General features: G+C 39.4%; 1 protein-coding gene across 8 annotated transcripts in view; it reads right to left on the reverse strand.

The window, feature by feature from the left end:
- The window catches only part of TBC1D22A (TBC1 domain family member 22A), a 421,974-nt gene that overhangs the window by 200,094 nt on the left and 200,767 nt on the right, over positions 1 to 21,113 (reverse strand). For all 8 annotated transcript variants that reach the window (XM_039515243.1, XM_039515232.1, XM_039515281.1 and 5 more), the window contains exon 10: positions 19,202 to 19,277. In XM_039515243.1, coding sequence (XP_039371177.1) covers positions 19,202 to 19,277 — 76 coding nt within the window. The remainder of the gene's footprint in view (positions 1 to 19,201; positions 19,278 to 21,113) is intronic.

Genomic DNA, 21,113 nt, shown 5'->3' on the forward strand with positions numbered 1-21,113 from the left:
ACATTGCTCACTTTATATTATTTTTATTACAAATATTTGCATTGTAAAAATTATAAAGAAATAGTATTTTTCAATTCACCTCATAAAAGTTCTGAAGTGCAATCTCTTTATTGTGAAAGTGTAACTTACAAATATAGATTTTTTTTTTGCTACATAACTGCACTCAAAAACAAAACAAGGTAAAATTTCAGAGCCTAGAAGTCCACTCAGTCCTACTTCTTGTTCAGCCAATTGCTTAGACAAACAAATTGGTTTACAGTTACGGGACATAATGGTGTCCGCTCCTTATTTACAATGTCACCTGAAAGTGAGAACAGGCATTTGCATGGCACTTCTATAGCTGTCACTGCAAGGTATTTATCTGCCAGACATGCTAAACATTTGTATTCCCCTTCATGCTCTAAAGGTTGAGTATGTAAAATTTGGCTCCACCTCGGTTTTCAGAGTCATAGTATCAGAGAGGTAGCTGTGTTAGTCTAGATCTGTAAAAGCAGCAAAGAGTCTTGTGGCACCTTATAGACTAACAGACGTTTTGGAGCATGAGCTTTCGTGGGTGAATAGCCACTTCGTCGGATGCATGTGACTTTTTAGAATTGTTGGTGTGTAGAACCACCTACAGTATTTGCATATATTTGCACGAAAAAAATATCTCACCTCTGAAACATCCTGTTACCTTTGGATGCTGGATGCCCCATTCCTCCCTTCAAACTGTCTGAACTCGCTCTCCCTGTTCATTTTGATTTTCACACTCAATCCTTCCACTCCATTCTTTCAATTTTTGCCTCCATTTTATGCAGTTGCCTTCTCCCTGTATTCATTTCCCTGTTCAATTCCTTACTCTCCCTGACTTCAACTCCAACAAGTCCCTCGTAGAAACCCATAACTTATAATTTTATAATATAAATAATGTAAATATACTAAAAGAATATTAAAAAAAGAACTGACAAGATACAGGGCAATTGGCACACTAATTACTTTGCTTTTATGTTATGTCCTTTCGCCCCAGCCTCTATGGTTTTTTAAGATTGTATGTTCTTCAAGGCAGAAATCATCTTTCTATGTTTCTTCAACCCCCAGCACATTCTGGGTGTCACCACACTTAAATACATAGTAGTTAACTATTTATGTTTATAACAGTAAATCTTTGATCATTTGAAAATAGAAATAACAGTACAGCACTGGTACAACAGATCCCTGATCCTGACCAAGGCCTCTGAGTTATACAGTAATATAAAGCACAATAATCTCCATTAAAAAAAAAGATATTAAATCAATAATGTTTATAAAGCCATTTGAGGAACGCATGTATTCAGGGCACTGCATAAGCAATTAAAATATGACAAATTTATTATAATCATAAAAGAGATCATACAAAACCAAATAGAATATTGAAGAACTAACCAAGATGACATCATTTAAACAAAAGGAGAGGTGGGAGGAAGCTTCTTATATGGCACTGAAATTGATTAAAACAGAAAACTACTATGGAAGTCTGATGGTGTGTCTACCCCACACAGGACTGGAAGGGATTAAAGTGCCCTGCTGGCCTATTATCTCCATGGGCTGCACCTGGAGAAAGAGCCAAAGAGCAGGGAATCGACTGCAAGCAGGCTCAGCTGCACAGGAAGAGGAAGGGCCTATAAACCCAGGAAGCTGGCAACAGATAGTGACACAGCATGGGAAGAGGTGTCTGCCTTGAGAGCTAATCCCCAAAGTGACCAGAAGGAGGTGCCAGACAAATGAGGAGTGGTGAGCCCCATCAAAGAAAGTTATAACTTTTTTTTAAAAACTTGGCTTCAGCTTGATGCTATAGTGAAAAGATGGATTGTAAGAGAGAAAAATCTCATCACAAGCATCTTTCACAATAGTAGCAAGGAGCACAGAAATATGAATTCTAAATAAACTCAATTTTGAGTTTAGCATTCTCTTACTCCAAATGCTGTATAATAAAAAAATCTTCTAAAATGATTTAAAAAACTCTTCTTTAATATAAATATTAACTTAAATAACATCCTTCCTCAACATATTTGAATATAATTTCATATGTATATAAAGCCTTATCACTAATTATTCACTTAATATAAAAATTGTAGCTGTCAATACAGTACATCTCAATATAATTAAATCAATGTAATTTTGCATATTCAATTAAGTATTCTGTAACTGTAGTTTTAAAAAATCATTAGTGTGATTGATAGGTGATGCTTGATCCGAGTGCTTTCATCACCAAGTCATTGTACAAACAGCCAAGAACCAAATTAAAAAAAGAAAACCAAGAAAGTTAGTTAATCCTATATTTATCACAGCATATTCAACAGATCACTAACAAGAAGTCTTTCAATAAAAGGCTTTAGCAAATCTAAAAATGAAACTAAAAATATTTTTTCTGCCAAACAAGTAGCACATCCTTAGTATACAAGCTGAATATCATTTAAATGCATCAGAAAGGTCAGTTACAATATATTTTTCAACTTAAATTTTAAAATAGCTTTTTTATATAGTTCAATTGTCATGCCTACTTTGACATATTACATAGGCTTTACGTTCATGTTGATGTACTACTGAATACAGCGGACTAACTCAAACATCACACAAAAAACTGGAGTATTGCACACATCCCTATTTTAAGGTCGGTTATTGAGTGACATAACGTTATTGCACAACCATGAATGTAATGTCTGTAAAACTGAAAGTACTGGGATACTATAGTTTGCCAGCTAGCAAAGACAGAAGATTAGCGTAGATCCTCAAACCAACATTTAGACACTTAGCAGCTAGTGATAATATTTCCAAAAAGAACGTTAAGCACACAGTATGGTGCAATTAAATACATCAATTGTGTGCACATAAAAATATTTTCATAAGTGGAACTTAAAAAACCGGCAGTTTAAAAATGAGGTAACTTGCACTGAGGCAGGGCTGGCTCCAGCTTTTTTGCCACCCGAAGAGGGGAACCCCCCACCCCCAAAAACTGCGATCGGCGGCACTTTGGTGGCTGCTCTACCACGCCGCTTCATTCTTCAGCAGCAATTCGGCAAAGCAGTCCTCTGAGAAGGACTGAGGGACCCGCCGCCGAAGACCTGGACGTGCCGCCCCTTTCCGTTGGCTGCCCTAAGCACCTGCTTTCTGCGCTGGTGCCTGGAGCCGGCCCTGCACAGAGGCAGGTAGGTGCATTAAACATGAAATGCATTTGCATTTGCCATTAAAACATGAAAATTTGCAATCAAAATATATTTTTGTGCTTAAAATTTACAAATTAGCAAATTTACAAATGTTGCTCAAAAGTCCCCCCTCTTACTTGTACCCTTTTTTCAGTACATATTGTCAAACAATGGCCTTTGTAACCTAAAACAAATGAACACAGGTGAACTTAACTGAAGCCAAGACACTTCATCTGGATCACTAAGAACAGCCATGTTTAATGAAATACAACATACTCCATAACTATGAATATCAACAGGGCCCTCTTTAAAGATGCTGAGGCCTGTCTGACAAATGTCCAGTGTGATCAAATTTGCTGTCCAATGTGATCAAAATAAAAAAAGGAGAAAAGAATGACTCATTTTAAGATTAAACTTTCAGTTAGGGAATACCAAAATAACTAATTCACTCATTCAAAGACAGCAGGGCTTCTGGCCTCTTGGGAGTAAATAAAAATGCCAGCAGCAAGCAGAGTGGTGGGAATTTGCATGTCCTTAACAAACCAGGAATCTTACTTTTAAAGTGATAGAGAATGTTTTAATCTTAACATTTACATTTTTTTTCAAAGTAGCTAGTACAAAGTTGTCAGCAGAAATGCTTTCCTAAACAATAATTAAATGATCTTTTCTCACACTACTAGCAACACCACAATATTTCCCCTTAAGCCTAAATTGGCCAAGAAAATATTATCTCCCTATTTTTGCAAAGGATAACATACCTCATTTTCAATATTTTTAATCTGGCAAATAAACCTCAAATTGTCACATTTTCCTTGTGTATGTATTTTATTAAGGATCATATACACACTAGTAATCCAACAAGAAAACCATCCAACAGTTTCCTAGGAAACTGATGCACAAAAGGACTATTCACAGTGGAGAAAACAAAAGCAAAAAAGAAAATATTGTAGTACTACTTTGCTATTTAAAAAAAACCCCACACATTATTGAACTGTTAATATTACAAAGAAATCATTAAGTAGGGAAGATAACTGCAATATTCCATTTATTTATACATTTATATTGTTTTCCATCTACATCTCTCTCTCACACAGACACCCCAAATAAAAAGACCTAGTTTTGATGGGTTTCTTAATTTTTTTTAATCTGTAAAAATATTTTCTTAAGGCTTTATAACTAATGTCCAAGGCCCCAGTCCTGCAATCTGATCTGTGCTGATGATTCTTTTGGGATCTGTATGAGTGCAAGAAAACATCAGCACAGGCTGATTTGCATAAGATTAAGTGCATCACGTAGGTTACACTCAATCTGTGAGCTGCATTATATGATATTTACCTTTTTCTTCAGATCCAACCCCACATGTGACGTGCAAGTTGCATGGTTACATTTCAAATACATTAAAAATTTTACTAAAATAGTATTTATGTTAAAATGTCAATCAATAGTGTCCTTACAGCTTGTTGTAGTAATCTTAACCATAGTGAATTTAGCTGCTATAGGTAGCATTAAACTGGCATTAAAAATCAAGCTATTATTTTGCCACTTTCATTTTCTTTCAGCAAGGACTGCTTCCTGCTTATGGCAAATTTGGAAAAATTCCAAGTAATTTTACAAGACAAATGAGTGAGGTAAGATCTTTCATTGGACCAACTTCTGTAGGCGAAAGAGACAACTTTGTGAGCTCCACAGTGGACTGTAAAAAACAGGTGGACATGATTTAAAACAGAGAAAACTGGCTAACAGAGATATTAACAAGTAGGGCTGTCGATTAACCAAAGTTAACTCACACAATTAACACAAATTAATGGTGATTAATCGCAGTTTTAATCGCACGGTTAAACAATAGAATACCAATTGAAATTTATTAAATATTTGTGGATGTTTTTCTACATTTTTGAATATATGTATTTAAATTACAACACGGAATACAAACTGTATAGTTCTCACTTTATATTATTTTTATTACAAATATTTGCACTGTAAACATTATAAACAAAATAAATCATATTTTTCAGTTCACCTCCTATAAGTACCATAATGCAATCTCTTTATCACGAAAGTGCAACTTACAAATATACTTTTTTTTTTGCTATATAACGGACTCAAAAACAATGTAAAACTTTAGAGCCTACAAGTCCACTCAGTCCTACTTCTTAATCAATCGCTAAGACAAACAAGTTTGTTTACATTTATGGGAAATAATGGTGTCCAATTCTTATTTATGTCACCTGAAAGTGAGAACAGGCATTCGCACAGCACTTTTGTAGCCAGCACTGCAAGGTATTTATGTGCCGGATATGTTAAACATTCATATGCCCTTTTATGCTTCAGTCACCATTCCAGAGGACATGCTCACTAAAAAATGTATTATTTAAATTTTGACTGAACTCCTCGGCGGAGAATAGTATGTCTCCTGCTCAGTTTTAGACACATTCTGCCATGCATTTTCAAATTATAGCAGTCTCAGATGATGACCCAGCATATGTTGTTCATTTTAAGAACTCTTTATTCCAGATTTGACAAAACACAAAGAAGGTACAAATGTCAGATTTCTAAAAATAGCTACAGCACTAGACCCAAGGTTTAAGAAACTGAAGTGCCTTCCAAAATCTGAGAGGGATGAGGTGTGGAGCATGCTTTCAAATGTCTTAAAAGAACACCACCCTGATGCAGAAAATACAGAAACTGAACCACCAAAAAAGAAAATCATCCTTCTGCTGGTGGCATCTGACTCAGATGATGGAAGTGAACATGCGTCGGTCTGCATTGCTTTGGATCGTTATTGAGCAAAACCCATCATCAGCATGGACGCATGTCTTGTGGAATGGTGGTTGAAGAGAAAGGGACATATGAATCTTTAGTGCATCTGGCATGTAAATATCTTGCAAACTGTGCCATGTGAATGTCTGTTCTCACTTTCAGGTAACACTGTAAACAAGAAGCAGGCAGCATTATTTCCTACAAAAGTAAACAAACTTGTTTGTCTGAGTGACTCGTTGAACAAGTAGCAGCACTGAATGGACTTGTAGGCTGTAAAGTTTTACATTGTTTTATTTTTGAATGCACTTTTTTTGTACATAAGTCTACATGCGTAAGCCCAACTTTCATGATAAAGAGTTACAATACTTATATAAGGTGAAATGAAAAATGACAATTTCTTTCATTTTTTACAGCACAAATGTTTGTAATAAAAATAAATATAAAGTGAGCACTCTACACTTTGTGTTCTGTGTTGTAACTGAAATCAATATATTTTAAAATGTACAAAACATCAAAAAATATTTAAATGGTATTCTATTATTGTTTAACAGTGTGATTAATCACAATCATTTTTTTAATCACTTGACAGCCCTATTAAGAAGGATTTTCTCATTGTTAGTAGTACTACCTAATTGCACCAACCAGCTATAAATTAGGATCAGCGTCCCACTGTGTCAGGCATTGTACAAATAATGAGATAGTCCATGACTTCCACAGCTTACATTCAAAAGACAAGATTCAGCTATTGGCATAACAAATGATTAGAGGGAGAGATAGAGTGAAGAAAAGGTAGTGAAACAAACGAGAGTTTAAGACAAAGATGAACATTCTTTGAATAAAAATATTAATGTATGAAAAACAGATGTATAATAATAATAATTAATAATAATGAGCCAGCTGTATTCAACTGTAAGCTCTTTCATGCAAAGACCATGTCTCTCTATGTTTGTACAATTGATTTTATCTTAACAGAAGTAGTAGACAAACAAGTGGATGAATCATAGAATCAGACTTTAAGGTCAGAAGGGACCATTATGATCATCTAGTCTGACCTCCTGCACAATGCAGGCCACAGAATCTCACCCACCTACTCCTGTATCAAACCTGTGTCTGAGCCATTGAAGTCCTCAAATCATGGTTTAAAGACTTCCAAGTACAGAGAATCTTCCAGCAAGTGACCCGTGCCCCATGCTGCAGAGGAAGGCAAAAAGCCCCCAGGGCCTCTGTCAATCTGCCCTGGAGGAAAATTCCTTCCTGACTCCAAACATGGCGATCAGTTAAACCCTGAGCATGTGGGCAAGACTCACGCGCCAGACACCCAGGAAAGAATTCTCTCTCTAGTAACTCAGATCCCACCCCATCTAACATCCCACCACAAGCCACTGGGCATATTTACCACTAGTAGTCAAAGACGAATTAATTGCCAAAATTAGGCTATCCCATTATACCATCCCCTCCATAAACTTATCAAGCTTAGTCTTGAATCCAGATATGTCTTTTGCCCCCACTATTCCCCTTGGAAGGCTGTTCCAGAACTTCACTCCTCTAATTTCAAGTCTAAACTTCCTGATGGCAAGTTTATATCCATTTGTTCTTGTGTCCACATTGGTACTGAGCTTAAATAATTCCTCTCCCTCCCTGGTATTTATTCCTCTGATATATTTATAGAGAGCAATCACATCTCCCCTCAGCCTTCTTTTGGTTAGGCTAAACAAGCCAAGCTCTTTGAGTTTCCTTTCATATGACACATTTTTCATTCCTCAGATCATCCCAGTAGCCCTTCTCTGAACCTGTTCCAGTTTGAATTCATCCTTCTTAAACATGGGTGACCAGATCTGCACACAGTATTCCAGATGAGGTCTCACCAGTGCCTTGTATAACTGTATGAATTAATTAGATGGAGCAATTATTCTATAACTTCAAATTTTCTGTCTCCTATAAAAATATTACATTAATTAAATTCATAAGATCTTCCTTAATCACAATTCATTAGAAGCTCTGATTATTTTAACTCAGGGAATTTTTCTTAGATGAATGAAGAAGCTTGGCTGTTTAAAGTCTGATGCAATGTTCTGCAGTACACACAAGGACAGTTATTTTAAGAGAGGAGTTGTGATCCATGAGAGTGGGTTAATGAAGGTTGCTTGAGTCGCTAATGTAATGCATTCACACTCAAGGGCAAATATAACTTTTCATACGCTGGTAATCCATTATGACTAGCAAGCAGTCTGCACAAATTTCATCTACACAAGTAGCTACTTATTTTGTTACGGTTCTCCCCTCCATTACTCATTTAGTGAGCACCAGAATCAATGATGTTAGCAAGAACACGCACAAAAGTTCTGTTAGCAAAATATAGTTATAGAATATAATTTTCCCTCCACAAATTCAATTTGTAGTTATGGTATTTTTGTTACCGTTGCATTTTGTGTATTCCACCAGATTATAAAAAACGTAAGCACTCAACTTTGTGCATCAACTACTCTGCTATTCAGTCTAATTTGTTATTTACCTACAGCATGGTAAGGGAAGTCTGCTGCTGTATCTCATAGGGTATGTTTGAAATGAAGACACTCCTCTGGAATTCTGAAATGGCACAAGGTACTGCCAACCCATCTTAACTGGGCAGTGAATTTCCCTTGTTTTTTTCAGGTAGTATTGGGGTTGGGGGGTGGAGGGAGAAAAGCACCTGTGTGAGGCAGGAATAAGGGGTCTTCCTGGGAATACTTGATTACCACTCAGCTCTTCCCCCAGCTCCTGCATGTTTCCAGCATGGCTAGAGAGGCCACGGGGAGGAAGGAAGCTGGTAACCACGTTGTAAAGAGCCAATCTACAAACTGGAGGCAATAAGCGGGAGCACAAAGAGAGAAGCCCTAGGACTCGCCCAACAAAGAAAGTAACAGAACGCCACTAGCCATCACCCACAGCCCCCAACTAAAACCTCTCCAGCACATCATCAAGGATGTGCAACCTATCCTGAAGGATGATCCTTTACTCTCACATACCTTGTGAGACAGGCCAGTCCTCGCTTACAGACAGCCCCCCGCACCCCTACTTGAAGCAAATACTTACCAGCAACTACACACTATACAACAAAAACACTAACCCAGGAACCAAACCCTGCAACAAACCCCGGTGTCAACTCTGTCCACATATCTATTCAAGGGACACCATCATAGGAACTAGCCATATCAGCCACACCATCAGGGGTTTATTCACCTGCACATCTACCAATGTGATATATGCCATCATGTGCCAGCAATGCCCCTCTGCCAGGTACACTGGCCAAACCAGACAGTCTCTACACAAAAGAATAAATGGACACAAATCTGACATCAGTAATTATAACATTCAAAAACCAGTAGGAGAACACTTCAATCTCCCTGGTCACTCAATAACAGACTTTAAAGTGGCAATTCTTCAACAACAAAAAAGCTTCAAAAACAAACTCCAATGTGAAACTGCAGAACTGGAATTAATTTGCAAACTGGACACCATCAAATTAGGCCTGAATAAAGACTAGGAGTGGATGGGATGTTACAAAAACTAAATTCCCCATACTAATTTTCCCCTACTGTTACTCACACCTTCTTGTCAACTGTTCGAAATGGGCCATCCTCATTACCACTACAAAAGTGATTTTTCCTTCCTTGGTATTCTACTGTTAATTAAATTTCTCATTAGACTGACCCCCCACTTGGTACGGCAACTCCCATCTTTTCATGTACTATGTATATATACATATTTGCTACTGTATTTTCCACTCCATGCATCTGATGAAGTGGGTTCTAGCCCACAAAAGCTGATGGCCAAATAAATTTGTTAATCTCTAAGGTGCCCCAAGGACTCCTCGTTGTTTTTGCTGATACAGACTAACACGGCTACCACTCTGAAACCTATTCCATTTTGGGGGCTAGTTTAAGGGGAAGGGGTTATGCACAGTCCTCTGCAGGATAGGAAGACTACAGATGTGTGAATTGTCCCATTGAGTTTGATGGCATGTTCTCAGCTAACTGAGAACAGCCCCTGGATATGAATTCAGCCTGCCAATAATTTAGAGGTGTGAAATGCCACTTTCATCTTAATGTGTTCTCCCCCTTCTTCCAAAGCCAACCCCAGTTCCTGTTATTGGGCACCAAAATTATTGGTGCTCAATGGACAATCAATTTTCAAGATAACCTCTCTATGTACGTGGATTTCAGAGCAAACTGAATATTAAAATCAGCTTCTTATTTGGAAGTTTTATCTGAGGAACTTCTTTAACTCACCATTGCATGGATGAGACCTAGTAATTTTCAAGGTATCTGATTATATTTGCGGATTTTGGAGAATTTAGTGACAAAAGGAGAAAAAAATGAAATGGAAAATGCAAAACAAAAACCTGTTATAAACCCAAAGCAAAAAAAAAGGATACTGTTATTAAACATTTATATTATGGGTCCATTGTGTTAGGTGCTCTACAGACAAAGTCAATGATACTCCCTACATCAAAGAGCTTGCAATACAAAAATTAAAGCTTTTTTATGTTCATTCGTTTCCGTATTTTATTGCACTTTCCTGGCAGAAGACTATGTAGGAGTTTAAATGTAGGCCTAGAAACATAACTTTAAGTACACGGATTTTGAAAACACTGACCAACATATATACACACACACACACATACATACACATATATACACACACACACGAACAACTAAACAGGATTAAAAAAAAATTAAGCCAAACAACATATATTCCACCTGTACCTTGTGTTTTAGGAGATATTTTTCTATTTAAGAATTTTATGCTCAGTCTTTTCCATCTCTACTAACCAGAACCTTACTTGAACACGATTCTTCCAACTAGTTCTCTTGACTCACCCCATCAGAATGCAAGTTTGTATAGATACAAACTGAACATAAACAGACTGAGTTGGAGGAGTGCTCACACAAATCAACCGCCACAGTAACCCTTTCCATTTATATTTCCTGCCATGCTTCCCAGTTGTTTTCATAAGGCTTATCTCCTTTACATCATCAAATAGGAGTCAAGTAACTTCCTTCAAAGCTGACACTAATGCAGCTTTGTGAATCGACCAGGGAAAAATGATAAGAAAACAACAGGACTGTAGTACACAAGTCAGGCAGTTTCACATACATAGGTTTGGATCCTCTTTTGCTGCTGGAACCGGTCCAACTGGAGGCACAGCATGGATTTTTAATGATTGATGCTTTAAAATGTTTTGTACATGATCTACAGTACTGTGTATTGTATTACTAATGATTCTTCAGAGATGCGGGGGGGGGTGAGTTAATATCTATTATTGGGCCAACTTCTGATGGTGAAAGAGAAGCTTTTGAGCTAAATAAAGCTGGCTACAACTACACCACAAATAATCATTCTTCATGTATTCTGAACCACAGATCCATTACATCTTGATGCCTAGACTTTGCTACCCAACTGATGTTCTGATATTTAAATAATTTTTTAAAAATATATTCATATGCTGCTTGTGTATTTCCTTGTATTTTAAGACACGCGGCACTTTATGCTGTTCAAATATAGGGTTTTTTTACCCCATTGAAAATAATGAGTTTGTTTTGGTGCTGAATTTAAAGAAAGTAAATTTTAGAGTTTAACTATGCAGAGTGCATACAGTTAACCAGGTTAATTTAAGATGTTAGAACCTACCAATGTATACAACATTTTTTCAGATGACAGTATGAAAAAATTGAAAATGACACTCATGTTTCTTAGGCCCTAAAATTTACTTACCTTGGAAGTTCTACTATAGAGAAAATTTTCCCTTTGGGGTTGTAGTCCGTCACTCACACACACTCACACTCACTTTTTAAAATCAGAACAATAATTTAGTTACAGTAAGACTCAAAGTAAACAAAATGGTGTTGGTGCACTATTGGTAGAGTTTGTGTATATACCCGGACTTGTTCACTGATTGTTATACAATTTAAATAAAACATATATTGAAGAAAGGATAAATGTAAAACAGGCTTATTCGGAAACAAGAAGATAATCTGAGAATTGTAAATGTGATTTATATTGTGAGCTGGGTTATTTTAACAATATCTTGTTAGGGAAAAGAATGGTTATTTACACAACAGTAAATGTGGTGTTACCAGTCAGCTCTTTGTTCTTGGGGAACCAGGGAAGAGTATCCAGCCTGTCTGACTCATGAAGGACACCCCGCCCCCCAGCCTCTGCTTGAACCAAAACCGATCAGAAGAATGATTTACAAAAAGCAATGAAAAGGCAGTGGGAGACTCACCTAAACCCCTCTGGACAAGGGTCACAGGATTAAGGAAACTCCCCTAGCCTCAATTCCATCGGAGATGGGACAGAGAGGCATCTCTATTAGCATATAAAATGGAGAACAGAGATTCCAAGGAAAGAACTGCACTGAGGATTGGGCCAAAAGAAATATGATGAGGTTCAACAAGGACAAGTGCAGAGTCCTGCACTTAGGACGGAAGAATCCCATGCACTGCTACAGACTAGGGACCAAATGGCTGGGCAGCAGTTCTGCAGAAAAGGACCTAGGGGTTATGGTGGACGAAAAGCTGAATATGAGTCAACAGTGTGCCCTTGTTGCCAAGAAGGCTAATGGCATTTTGGGTTGTATAAGTAGGGGCATTTCCAGCAGATCGAGGGATGTGATCATTCCCCTCTACTCAGCACCGGTGAGGCCTCATTTGGAGTACTGTGTCCAGTTTTGGGCCCCACACTACAAGAAGGATGTGGATAAATTGGAGAGAGTCCAGCAGAGGGCAACAAAAACGATTAGGGGGCTGGAGCACATGACTTATGAGGAGAGGCTGAGGGAACTGGGATTGTTTAGTCTGCAGAAGAGAAGAATGAGGGGGAATTTGATAGCTGCTTTCAGCTACCTGAAAGGGGGTTCCAAAGAGGATGGATCTAGACTGTTCTCAGTGGTAGAAGATGACAGAACAAGGAGTAATGGTCTCAAGTTGCAGAGGGGGAGGTTTAGGCTGGATATTAGGAAAAACTTTTTCACTAGTAGGGTGGTGTAGCACTGGAATGGGTTACCTAGGGAGGTAGTGGAATCTCCTTCCTTAGAGGTTTTTAAGGTCAGGCTTGACAAAGCCCTGGCTGGGATGATTTAGTTGGGTTTGATCCTGCTTTGAGCAGGGGGTTGGACTAGATGACCTCCTGAGGTCCCTTCCAACCCTGAGATTCTATGATTCTATGAACTCTGGGACCAGAAAAGCCAGGAAGCACTGCATGATGGGGGGATCTCTCCTCCAGATGTTAATGAACCCACGCCTGCACTCACCCAGCTCAGTAGTTATCTGACCAATTCTAGTACTAAATCCTTTATTGGTATCCAAAATACTGAAGCTGCCTAATTGCATTGCGAGCTCCCTTGAAGGAACACACCCATAGCTAAGAATGATCAGTTCCTATTTTCTAACCTGAAGAAGCAGCAAAGAATCCTGTGGCACCTTATAGACTAACAGATGTTTTGCAGCATGAGCTTTCGTGGGTGAATACACACCTGCCCCTGGAAATTTCCCCTGCTTGCATCTGAAGAAGTGGGTATTCACCCACGAAAGCTCATGCTGCAAAACATCTGTTAGTCTATAAGGTGCCACAGGATTCTTTGCTGCTTCTACAGAACCAGACTAACACGGCTACCCCTCTGATACTTAACCTGAAGAAAACAGCTGTGGTATACTCCCTTGAGCCATCAGTTTACCCATGAACAAATCCAGTGTTATCCCTTGATCCATTGTTGTTTCCCTACAAAAAAAACCCTACCCACACTCTAGTAAGTGTTCTGATGCCTGGATCCAAAATCTGCATCAATTCCATTGGGACTTCATCTCTTCTCTTGACTGATTGTGCTGGGGGCTCTGCCTGTCTCCAGCATTCTGGACCCTCAGGTACCACCACCACCTGGGAACCCCAACCAGTTCAAGCTTCACGGAGTGGTGAGAACCCAACTCTCTCTCCTTTTTTATTTTTCCTACTCTAGATATAGCTTTCTAACCCTGACTTCTGTGATTACAGTTTTCTAAACCTGACCTTTATAATCAAATTTAAGCTACATTTAATATTGCAACTGTTTAGTTTGTTTGGCTCTCCTTGTATGGTTATTACCTGGCAATAAATAACTTTTATGGTTAAGCTGGTTGCTTCCCTCCCTCCCTCCGTTTTGTGTTTTTGGCTTCCCCATTTGCTCTGCAGCAACATTTCTCTTACCTAAGCTAAAGATTACTGTAGCACCCAAAAATCCTGTGGGGTTTGCTCATCAAGTGGGTTACTACCAGAACTGTAACGTGAAACCGGGGACCGGGATGTGCTGAACATAGGAGGGAGGCAGCTTGGAAATGCTGCTCAACCCAGCCTGCTGAGTCCAGGGTGAAATAATGGTGGCAGCTTGGGAGTGTTGATTGACCTGATCCGCTCACACGTGCTCTGTTAATGTGTGTGTTCATCTGATTCTGGGGCTGGAAGAACCCAGCCCTAGGGAACCTAGGTCCTGCACGATAGCTCCATTGGGAAGGAACTTGCAGAAGGGAGAAGTAGAACTCCATATGAAAACACAAGTGACATAAGCAGTACATTGATAGAATTACAGAACACCTCCCTCCTCCCCGAAGAATAATGCTAATAAATGAGCGTACCCCAAAGTAACAGGCAAATCTGGTATCAGTGGTTCTTCAAGATGTGTTATCCACATCCAAGTAAATTCCATTTCTGATGCACATGCACATAAGATCAGATTTGTTTGAAAAGAAGTGTCCGCAGGATCCATGTATGTCCTCCAGCACCATGTAGAGAAGGTCATAAAGGGTGGGGCAGCTGCAATCAACTTTCAGTTCTTTCACCAAAACAGTATCCAGGTGATATGGGGAAGGAGGACAGATCAAGTTCTGTACATCAGAACTTGAAGAACCACAGTTACTATAGAATAAATAACCGTTCTTTCTTCTCCAAGTGATTGTCCACATGTCTTACACTTCTAGTACTTCACAAGCAGTGAACTCATGTCCAAGAGGTGGGTGTTCTGCATGTACTGAAACAGGGATGGCAAGACAGCTTTGCCAAGGGAGCATCAGCTCTTGAGAAACCACTGAATAGTGTTGTGTAAAGGTGTGAACTGAATTCCAGGTAGCTGCTCTACAAATCTCTGAGATTAGAATGCCTCTTACTGAAGTTGCAGACGCTGCTTGAGTTCTGATGGAGCAAGCTCTGCTCTGTGTAGGTAGGTAGGTCCAAATGCGCTACATCATACTGCAGTCTAATGCAGTCCAAAACCCATTTAGACAGTGTGTGGAGACAGGCTCACCATTCATCCTGTAAGAGGCGGCCAGGAAAATCATGGTGAATTCCCAAATAGTAGAAGAGCGTTCTCGGTACATCTAAATTGTGGAGCCTAGTTTCTTGTAGATTAGCATGATGTTTAGGGAAGATAACTGCTGGGTAAATCACTTGATTTAGATGAAAATCTGACACTATGTAAGAGCTTCAAGTGAAGTCTTAATGTCCCCTTGTCCTTCTGGTAAAACTGTATATGATGGTCCTTCAATGGGACCTATGACCTCTTAGATCTCTCCTATTCTTCTGGATGAGATGGTAGCACCTAAGAAGATAGTCTTCATAGACAGGTGATACAAAGAGGTTGCCACAGGTTCAAAGAGGAATCTCATTAATGCCGATCTCCCTTCTGGGATTTCAATGGATTGTTAAGTGTCTTTGACTGATGGAAAGACGCGAATAGGACCTTTGAGGAACTTACCAACTAATGGGTGAAAAGACTTTGAGACCCTCTATGGAAGGAAGAGCAGAAAGAGCTGCCAAATGGACTCATATGGAGATAATTCAGATCCCCAAATGTTTCAGGACTAGAATTAAATCTAGAATCATTGCCATTGGGATCTCTTCAGATAACAGATGCTTCTGCATTGTCCAAATAGTGAAAATTCATTATTTTTTTGCATAGATCAGAATCCACATGGGGGTTTAGCATGCTTTAATTTATGCAAATTGGCTTCACATCTTTAACTGATTTGCCCTGTGTAGACACTGCCTAATGCTCCTTGTTGGAATGCTCAGTCCCTGTTCAGGAAGTTGTATTTAGCCAGGAACTCAGTAGTTTGAAAAGCACATTTGTAAGCTGGTTGAGGAATAAGCCTTATGGTCAAGAGGTCTAACCCTTTGGGGTACTTATGCAATGGTGTCATTTTGGGTGGTCCCTGTTGTTTAGACCACTTGTAGACAGCTGCAACCACTATGGATTCCAATGTTGTGTAATTATAGAAATGTATAAACCCCTTCAAGGGGACTTGGTAGCAACTATTCATCTTCAAAGTGGGTATCACTGATGCTGGGGTTTGCCATAGGTCCCTTTCTGGATCCAGCAAGATTTCATTTATTTACATTGGCAATCTACGAGGGACTGAAGGAACTGCACCAGATCTTGCAGGAGCTCATCTGGCTGGGTTGAAACAATTGGAGTAAGAGCCTTATTAGCTAAAGATGACAATATCATTAATGTGATAGGGTGGACATCTGTCTCTGGCAGATCTTCTTGCTCTAAATCCTGGTTCTGATACTAAAAAGTATGGTGGACCAGTTGCCTTTCATGAGGTGGTCTAAGAGGTGATGAAAACCTGTCTTTAGAGTCAAGAGCAGCCAATGAAGTCTTTCTATTGAGTTGCATCCCCCAAGAGGCCTGGAACAGCCACAATTACATCAGATAAGAATACAGTAGGTCCTGGAGGATGCCAAGAAGGGGCTCACAGCTAGGTTCTCAGTATCTCATCCTATGTCATCTGACTCCCTGTCAGAGCAGCTTGGCTTATAGTGAGGAGAGTGCAGTAAGTATGTGGGAAACATCTCTCCATTTTGCTTAGAGAAATCCCTCTTCCATACATGGAGCCACTCTTGGGAGTTCTACAAGGTTCTAGAATATTCTGTGCAGGAACTGAGGTAGCCAACCCAAATGTCATTGGGGCTTTTTTTTAAGTGGCAACAGCAACCTTGTGAGGACAGTTACTTTCAAGTCACTCAATACTGTGAATCTCATCAGAACAGAGAAAGTCAGTTTCACAGGCATACCCTGCACATTAATGGGCAGCATGGTATATGCTGTAGATGACAGGACAAAGCACTCTTTTGTTAGTGCCGGGTGCTTCAGTTCTGAGTGCTTTGGTGCCAGGCAGGGAGCTTGGATGACCATGCCAAGTGTTTCAGTGCGAGTACTTTGATACTAGTTGAGGCATTCACCAGCTCATGAAATGGCACCAAGGCCATCTGATAACCCAATCTCTGCATTTATCTGCCTCCTCGCCAGCACAAAGTAGACTGGGGAGATCTGTCTCTCCAATCACCCTGTGACCCATTCTGTTTTCTCTCTGTCTCCTTGGAACACTGTCAAGGAGGGTAGGGAGGCTCTTGCCAATTCCACAATGAATGGATGGGACTTTCTTGAGGAGGACTGAAGTCTGGAGCTGGGCATGGACCCAAGGATTACCAAAGCAGTTAGTGACAGTTTGGAAGTCATCTTCTCAATTGGCTGGGAGGATGCCTTCATGGACCTTGCCACGAGGAAAAGTTTTTAGGAGTGATTCCCCCTTTGAGCATTCAAGTGGTGTATGTGCCCCACCTGGACAGAAGCAGCACTTCAAGTCTCCATCATTAATAAGAATAGCTGCCTTGCAAAAGGGACAGGATTTAAATCTGGGAGATTTTGACTCTGCCAGGTCCAGGGGCAGCTGTGGATAGAGCACCTCCTATCTAAAAGATTTCTTCCTTTTTATTGCATGCCAACAAGCTTAAAAACTATATTAATCTAACTATACTAAAAATCACATCTACAACACTAGATAAATAAAAGCAAATTGCATAGTGCAAAGATATAGGCCCTGCCGAAGAAGTACCACGGGCAGTAAGAAAGAACTGAAAGGCAGCTGAGCCAATCCCCAATCTTTATGCCACTGGCTACGGAGGACTATAGGGTATGCAGGATGCAGGCATGGCTCCAATGGACACTGGCATTTAAAAGATTCCAATTTCACAAGTGTGGAGCACACATGCATGAGAAGTGGAATACATATGGACAATCACTTGAAGAAGAAGAGACTGAAATTCTCACCTAAATCCACTAACATTTTGATAAATTAACTTGGTGTATTACCCAAAGTTTATTACATACATATATCTAATAGCCTGTACATTTTCACAGTCTCCTAAACAATTTATCTTTTTTAAGACTGGTTTTCATTCCCTCATTTTGTCAATATTAAAAATATTTTAACATCCACCTTTACTAATTTTATCATTAACCTTTATTTGTTATGACACTAAAGGTAAAAAGAGACAAATCCAGAATGTAAATATGTGCAAACAAGTTTAACAAGTTTAACACTGGTGCAGGAAAAGCTTACAATATGTATAATGAAAAAAGAATTCATCTTTTCAAGAAGATTATTCAGTATTAAGCTATTTAAGAAATAACATTTATTTTTCTCTCTCATCATTGACAGGGTAGTGTCACAAATATATGTTTAGTTCTGCTTGGGATCACTTTGTTAATGCTCTGTTAATTAATTTAACAAACTACCAGGAGAATATGTTTAGAATAGGCAAGGCATTATCTCTTGAATTCCATTTAATTAAACTCTGCTATACCAATACGACAGTCAGCATTTCATGAAGGGAATTATTTTAAGGATGAAGGTAGAAAATATTTCAAAGTTCCCTGCTAAAACATGAAAGCATAATCTAAAATTATCCCTGCAATATACTGTAATTTATCTATAATATTAAAGATGTTATTTCCAGAGTTAGTAATTAATTGGATTCCACAGAGAAATTATTCAGGCATTCTTGATAGCAAAACGATGCACAAAGGAACAAAACATAGTGCCGAAGGACAACCATAAACAACCACTGTGACTCTGCTGAATTACAACAATCATTGAGCTTAATGGGAAATAAATGCTGGCTGCCTTTTGTATGTGGCCATTACTCTGCTGCAAAGAGATTGCCATTGAATTTTGATTATATTGCCTTAATAAAAAGTAATGAAAGTGGCTCATGCTCTAGTGGCTTTCCTTTAAATGATACACAACAGTGATCTTGCAAAGGCCACTATGCCACAAGTTGATTGAGTATGACACCTTGCCTGAGAAAGGCTGTGTTACACTCTCATGGTAGATAACTGCACTGATATTGGCTAGACTACTCACAAAGCTTTTAACTAAAGACTTTCAGTGAAGCACCATTTAGAGTCTAGGTTAGCTTTTAAGACTTACCATCGATCCGGCTAACAAGTTCTTCCAGCATTTTCACTTTCTTTTGAATCCCTGGCTGTGCAAAGGTGTAGTTATCCTAAGGAGGAAAATATAATATAAATAATACATAATAGCAAAAATTATGAAGACTTTTCATTTGCTTATTTAAATCCACATTTTTGTTTGATATAAAATATAAACTTTTCAGATGAGGATAATGGCATTTTAAAAAAATGAAAGTTCTGTTTCTATATATTTAATATTAATAATCAGTAATTAACCACATTTCATAGATGTAGTGGTGTTCTCCATGTCCAGTGGCATACCTTTCATTTTTGACTGCCTCACTAGTACTTCACTCGCTAATCCAGCCCCACTGGAATTTATGTTAATATTCTAAACCTCTAAGCAGATAATAAAAATCTGCCTTCTAAAGACTTCTATTATCTCGCCAAAACATTAAATTTTACCCCACAATTAGACTGGTCCGAGGTGCAGAAACTGCAAGAATTCAGCCCTAAACCAGTGACAGGATTAGAGTTTGATCTTCAAAAGCTTAGATGAATATCATCAGCTGGTAGAAATAATCATAATCCTACTTCAGTGGAGTTATAACAAACTACACTAGTTGAAGATTTACCCCCATGAGTGCAAAGTGACAAGCAAGCCCATCAACAGGAGGGGAGGGGAGGGGAAGGGAGCAAAGGGGGCAATTGCCCAGGGGCCTGGGAGATTTAAAAGGGCCCAGGAGGTCCCAGCTGCTACCACCACTGGGGTGACGGCAGTAGCAGTGGTGGCAATGAGGAGCCTCGGGCCCTTTTAAAATCGCCCTGGTGGGCTGCGGGGCTCCTAGGCACACGGGGTGGTACTGGCGGTAGCGATGGCAGCTCGGCGGGCATGTGGAAGAACATGCCCAGCAGCGCGGCCGGCAGCTCGCTGGGCATCAGACAGCGCAGGCGCAGCACTGCCCGAACGTCAAGCAAACTGTTCTAGGCGGCACATTGACTGCTCTGCCCTTGGAAGAGCTGTCCCTAGGATACAGCGAATCGGGCGACTGCTCTGGGCCCTGGGCTTTGGGGGCTGGCAAGATTGGCCAGTGCAGTCAGCCCTGGAAGTAACAGATTCGTCATTTCCACCCCAGGCCCCACACCGCCATGGGGACAGCCCTTGCTGTCAGCAGGCCTGGAATTGCTGTCAGCAGCCCTGGTCACAGGTAAAATTGTGAACTCAAATGCAACATGCAAATTCCACAATAGTGCAGATACAGATATTCAGTCTATGTGCAAATGACTGACCTGAAAGTATAACAATGGCAAATGGTCATGCAAATTATTGTAGTTGTATAGATGTGAGTTCTGATGTATTGAGAGCAAATAGCTTGAAAGTCTATGTAGAGGAATACCACACTTTGGTTATACCACAGAAGAAGAGATGAAACTCTCCCCTCCACACCCATGCTTGTCAATATTTTGTAAAGCAATGTTAGTTATGGGGGGAGGGATAGCTCAGTGGTTTGAGCATTGGCCTGCTAAACCCAGAGTTGTGAGTTCAATCCTTGAGGGGGCCATTTAGGAATTTGAGGATTGGTCCTGCTTTGAGCAGGGGGTTGGACTAGATGATCTCTTGAGGTCCCGTCCAACCCTAATAATCTATGATTCTATTTGAATACATTGACGAATACCTAAATATTTAGAAGCATTCTTCATCTCGCAGTCACTGCACAGCAAGACTTATGATACTATGGCATGATTTTAAACATGGAGAGAGAATAAAAGAAACCCCAGTACCAACACACTTTTTTTTTTTTAAAGAATGCAAACATTTTAAAAATTGTTTTCCTATAAAACGTGGCATACACAAAATACCTAATGAGGTGATATGGTGTAAAAGATATTTTGGAATATCTCACTTGCGACATGCCACTGGTGAGCTG

The sequence above is a fragment of the Mauremys reevesii genome, linkage group 1 (assembly GCF_016161935.1).
Source record: "Mauremys reevesii isolate NIE-2019 linkage group 1, ASM1616193v1, whole genome shotgun sequence".
NCBI lineage: Eukaryota > Metazoa > Chordata > Testudines > Geoemydidae > Mauremys > Mauremys reevesii.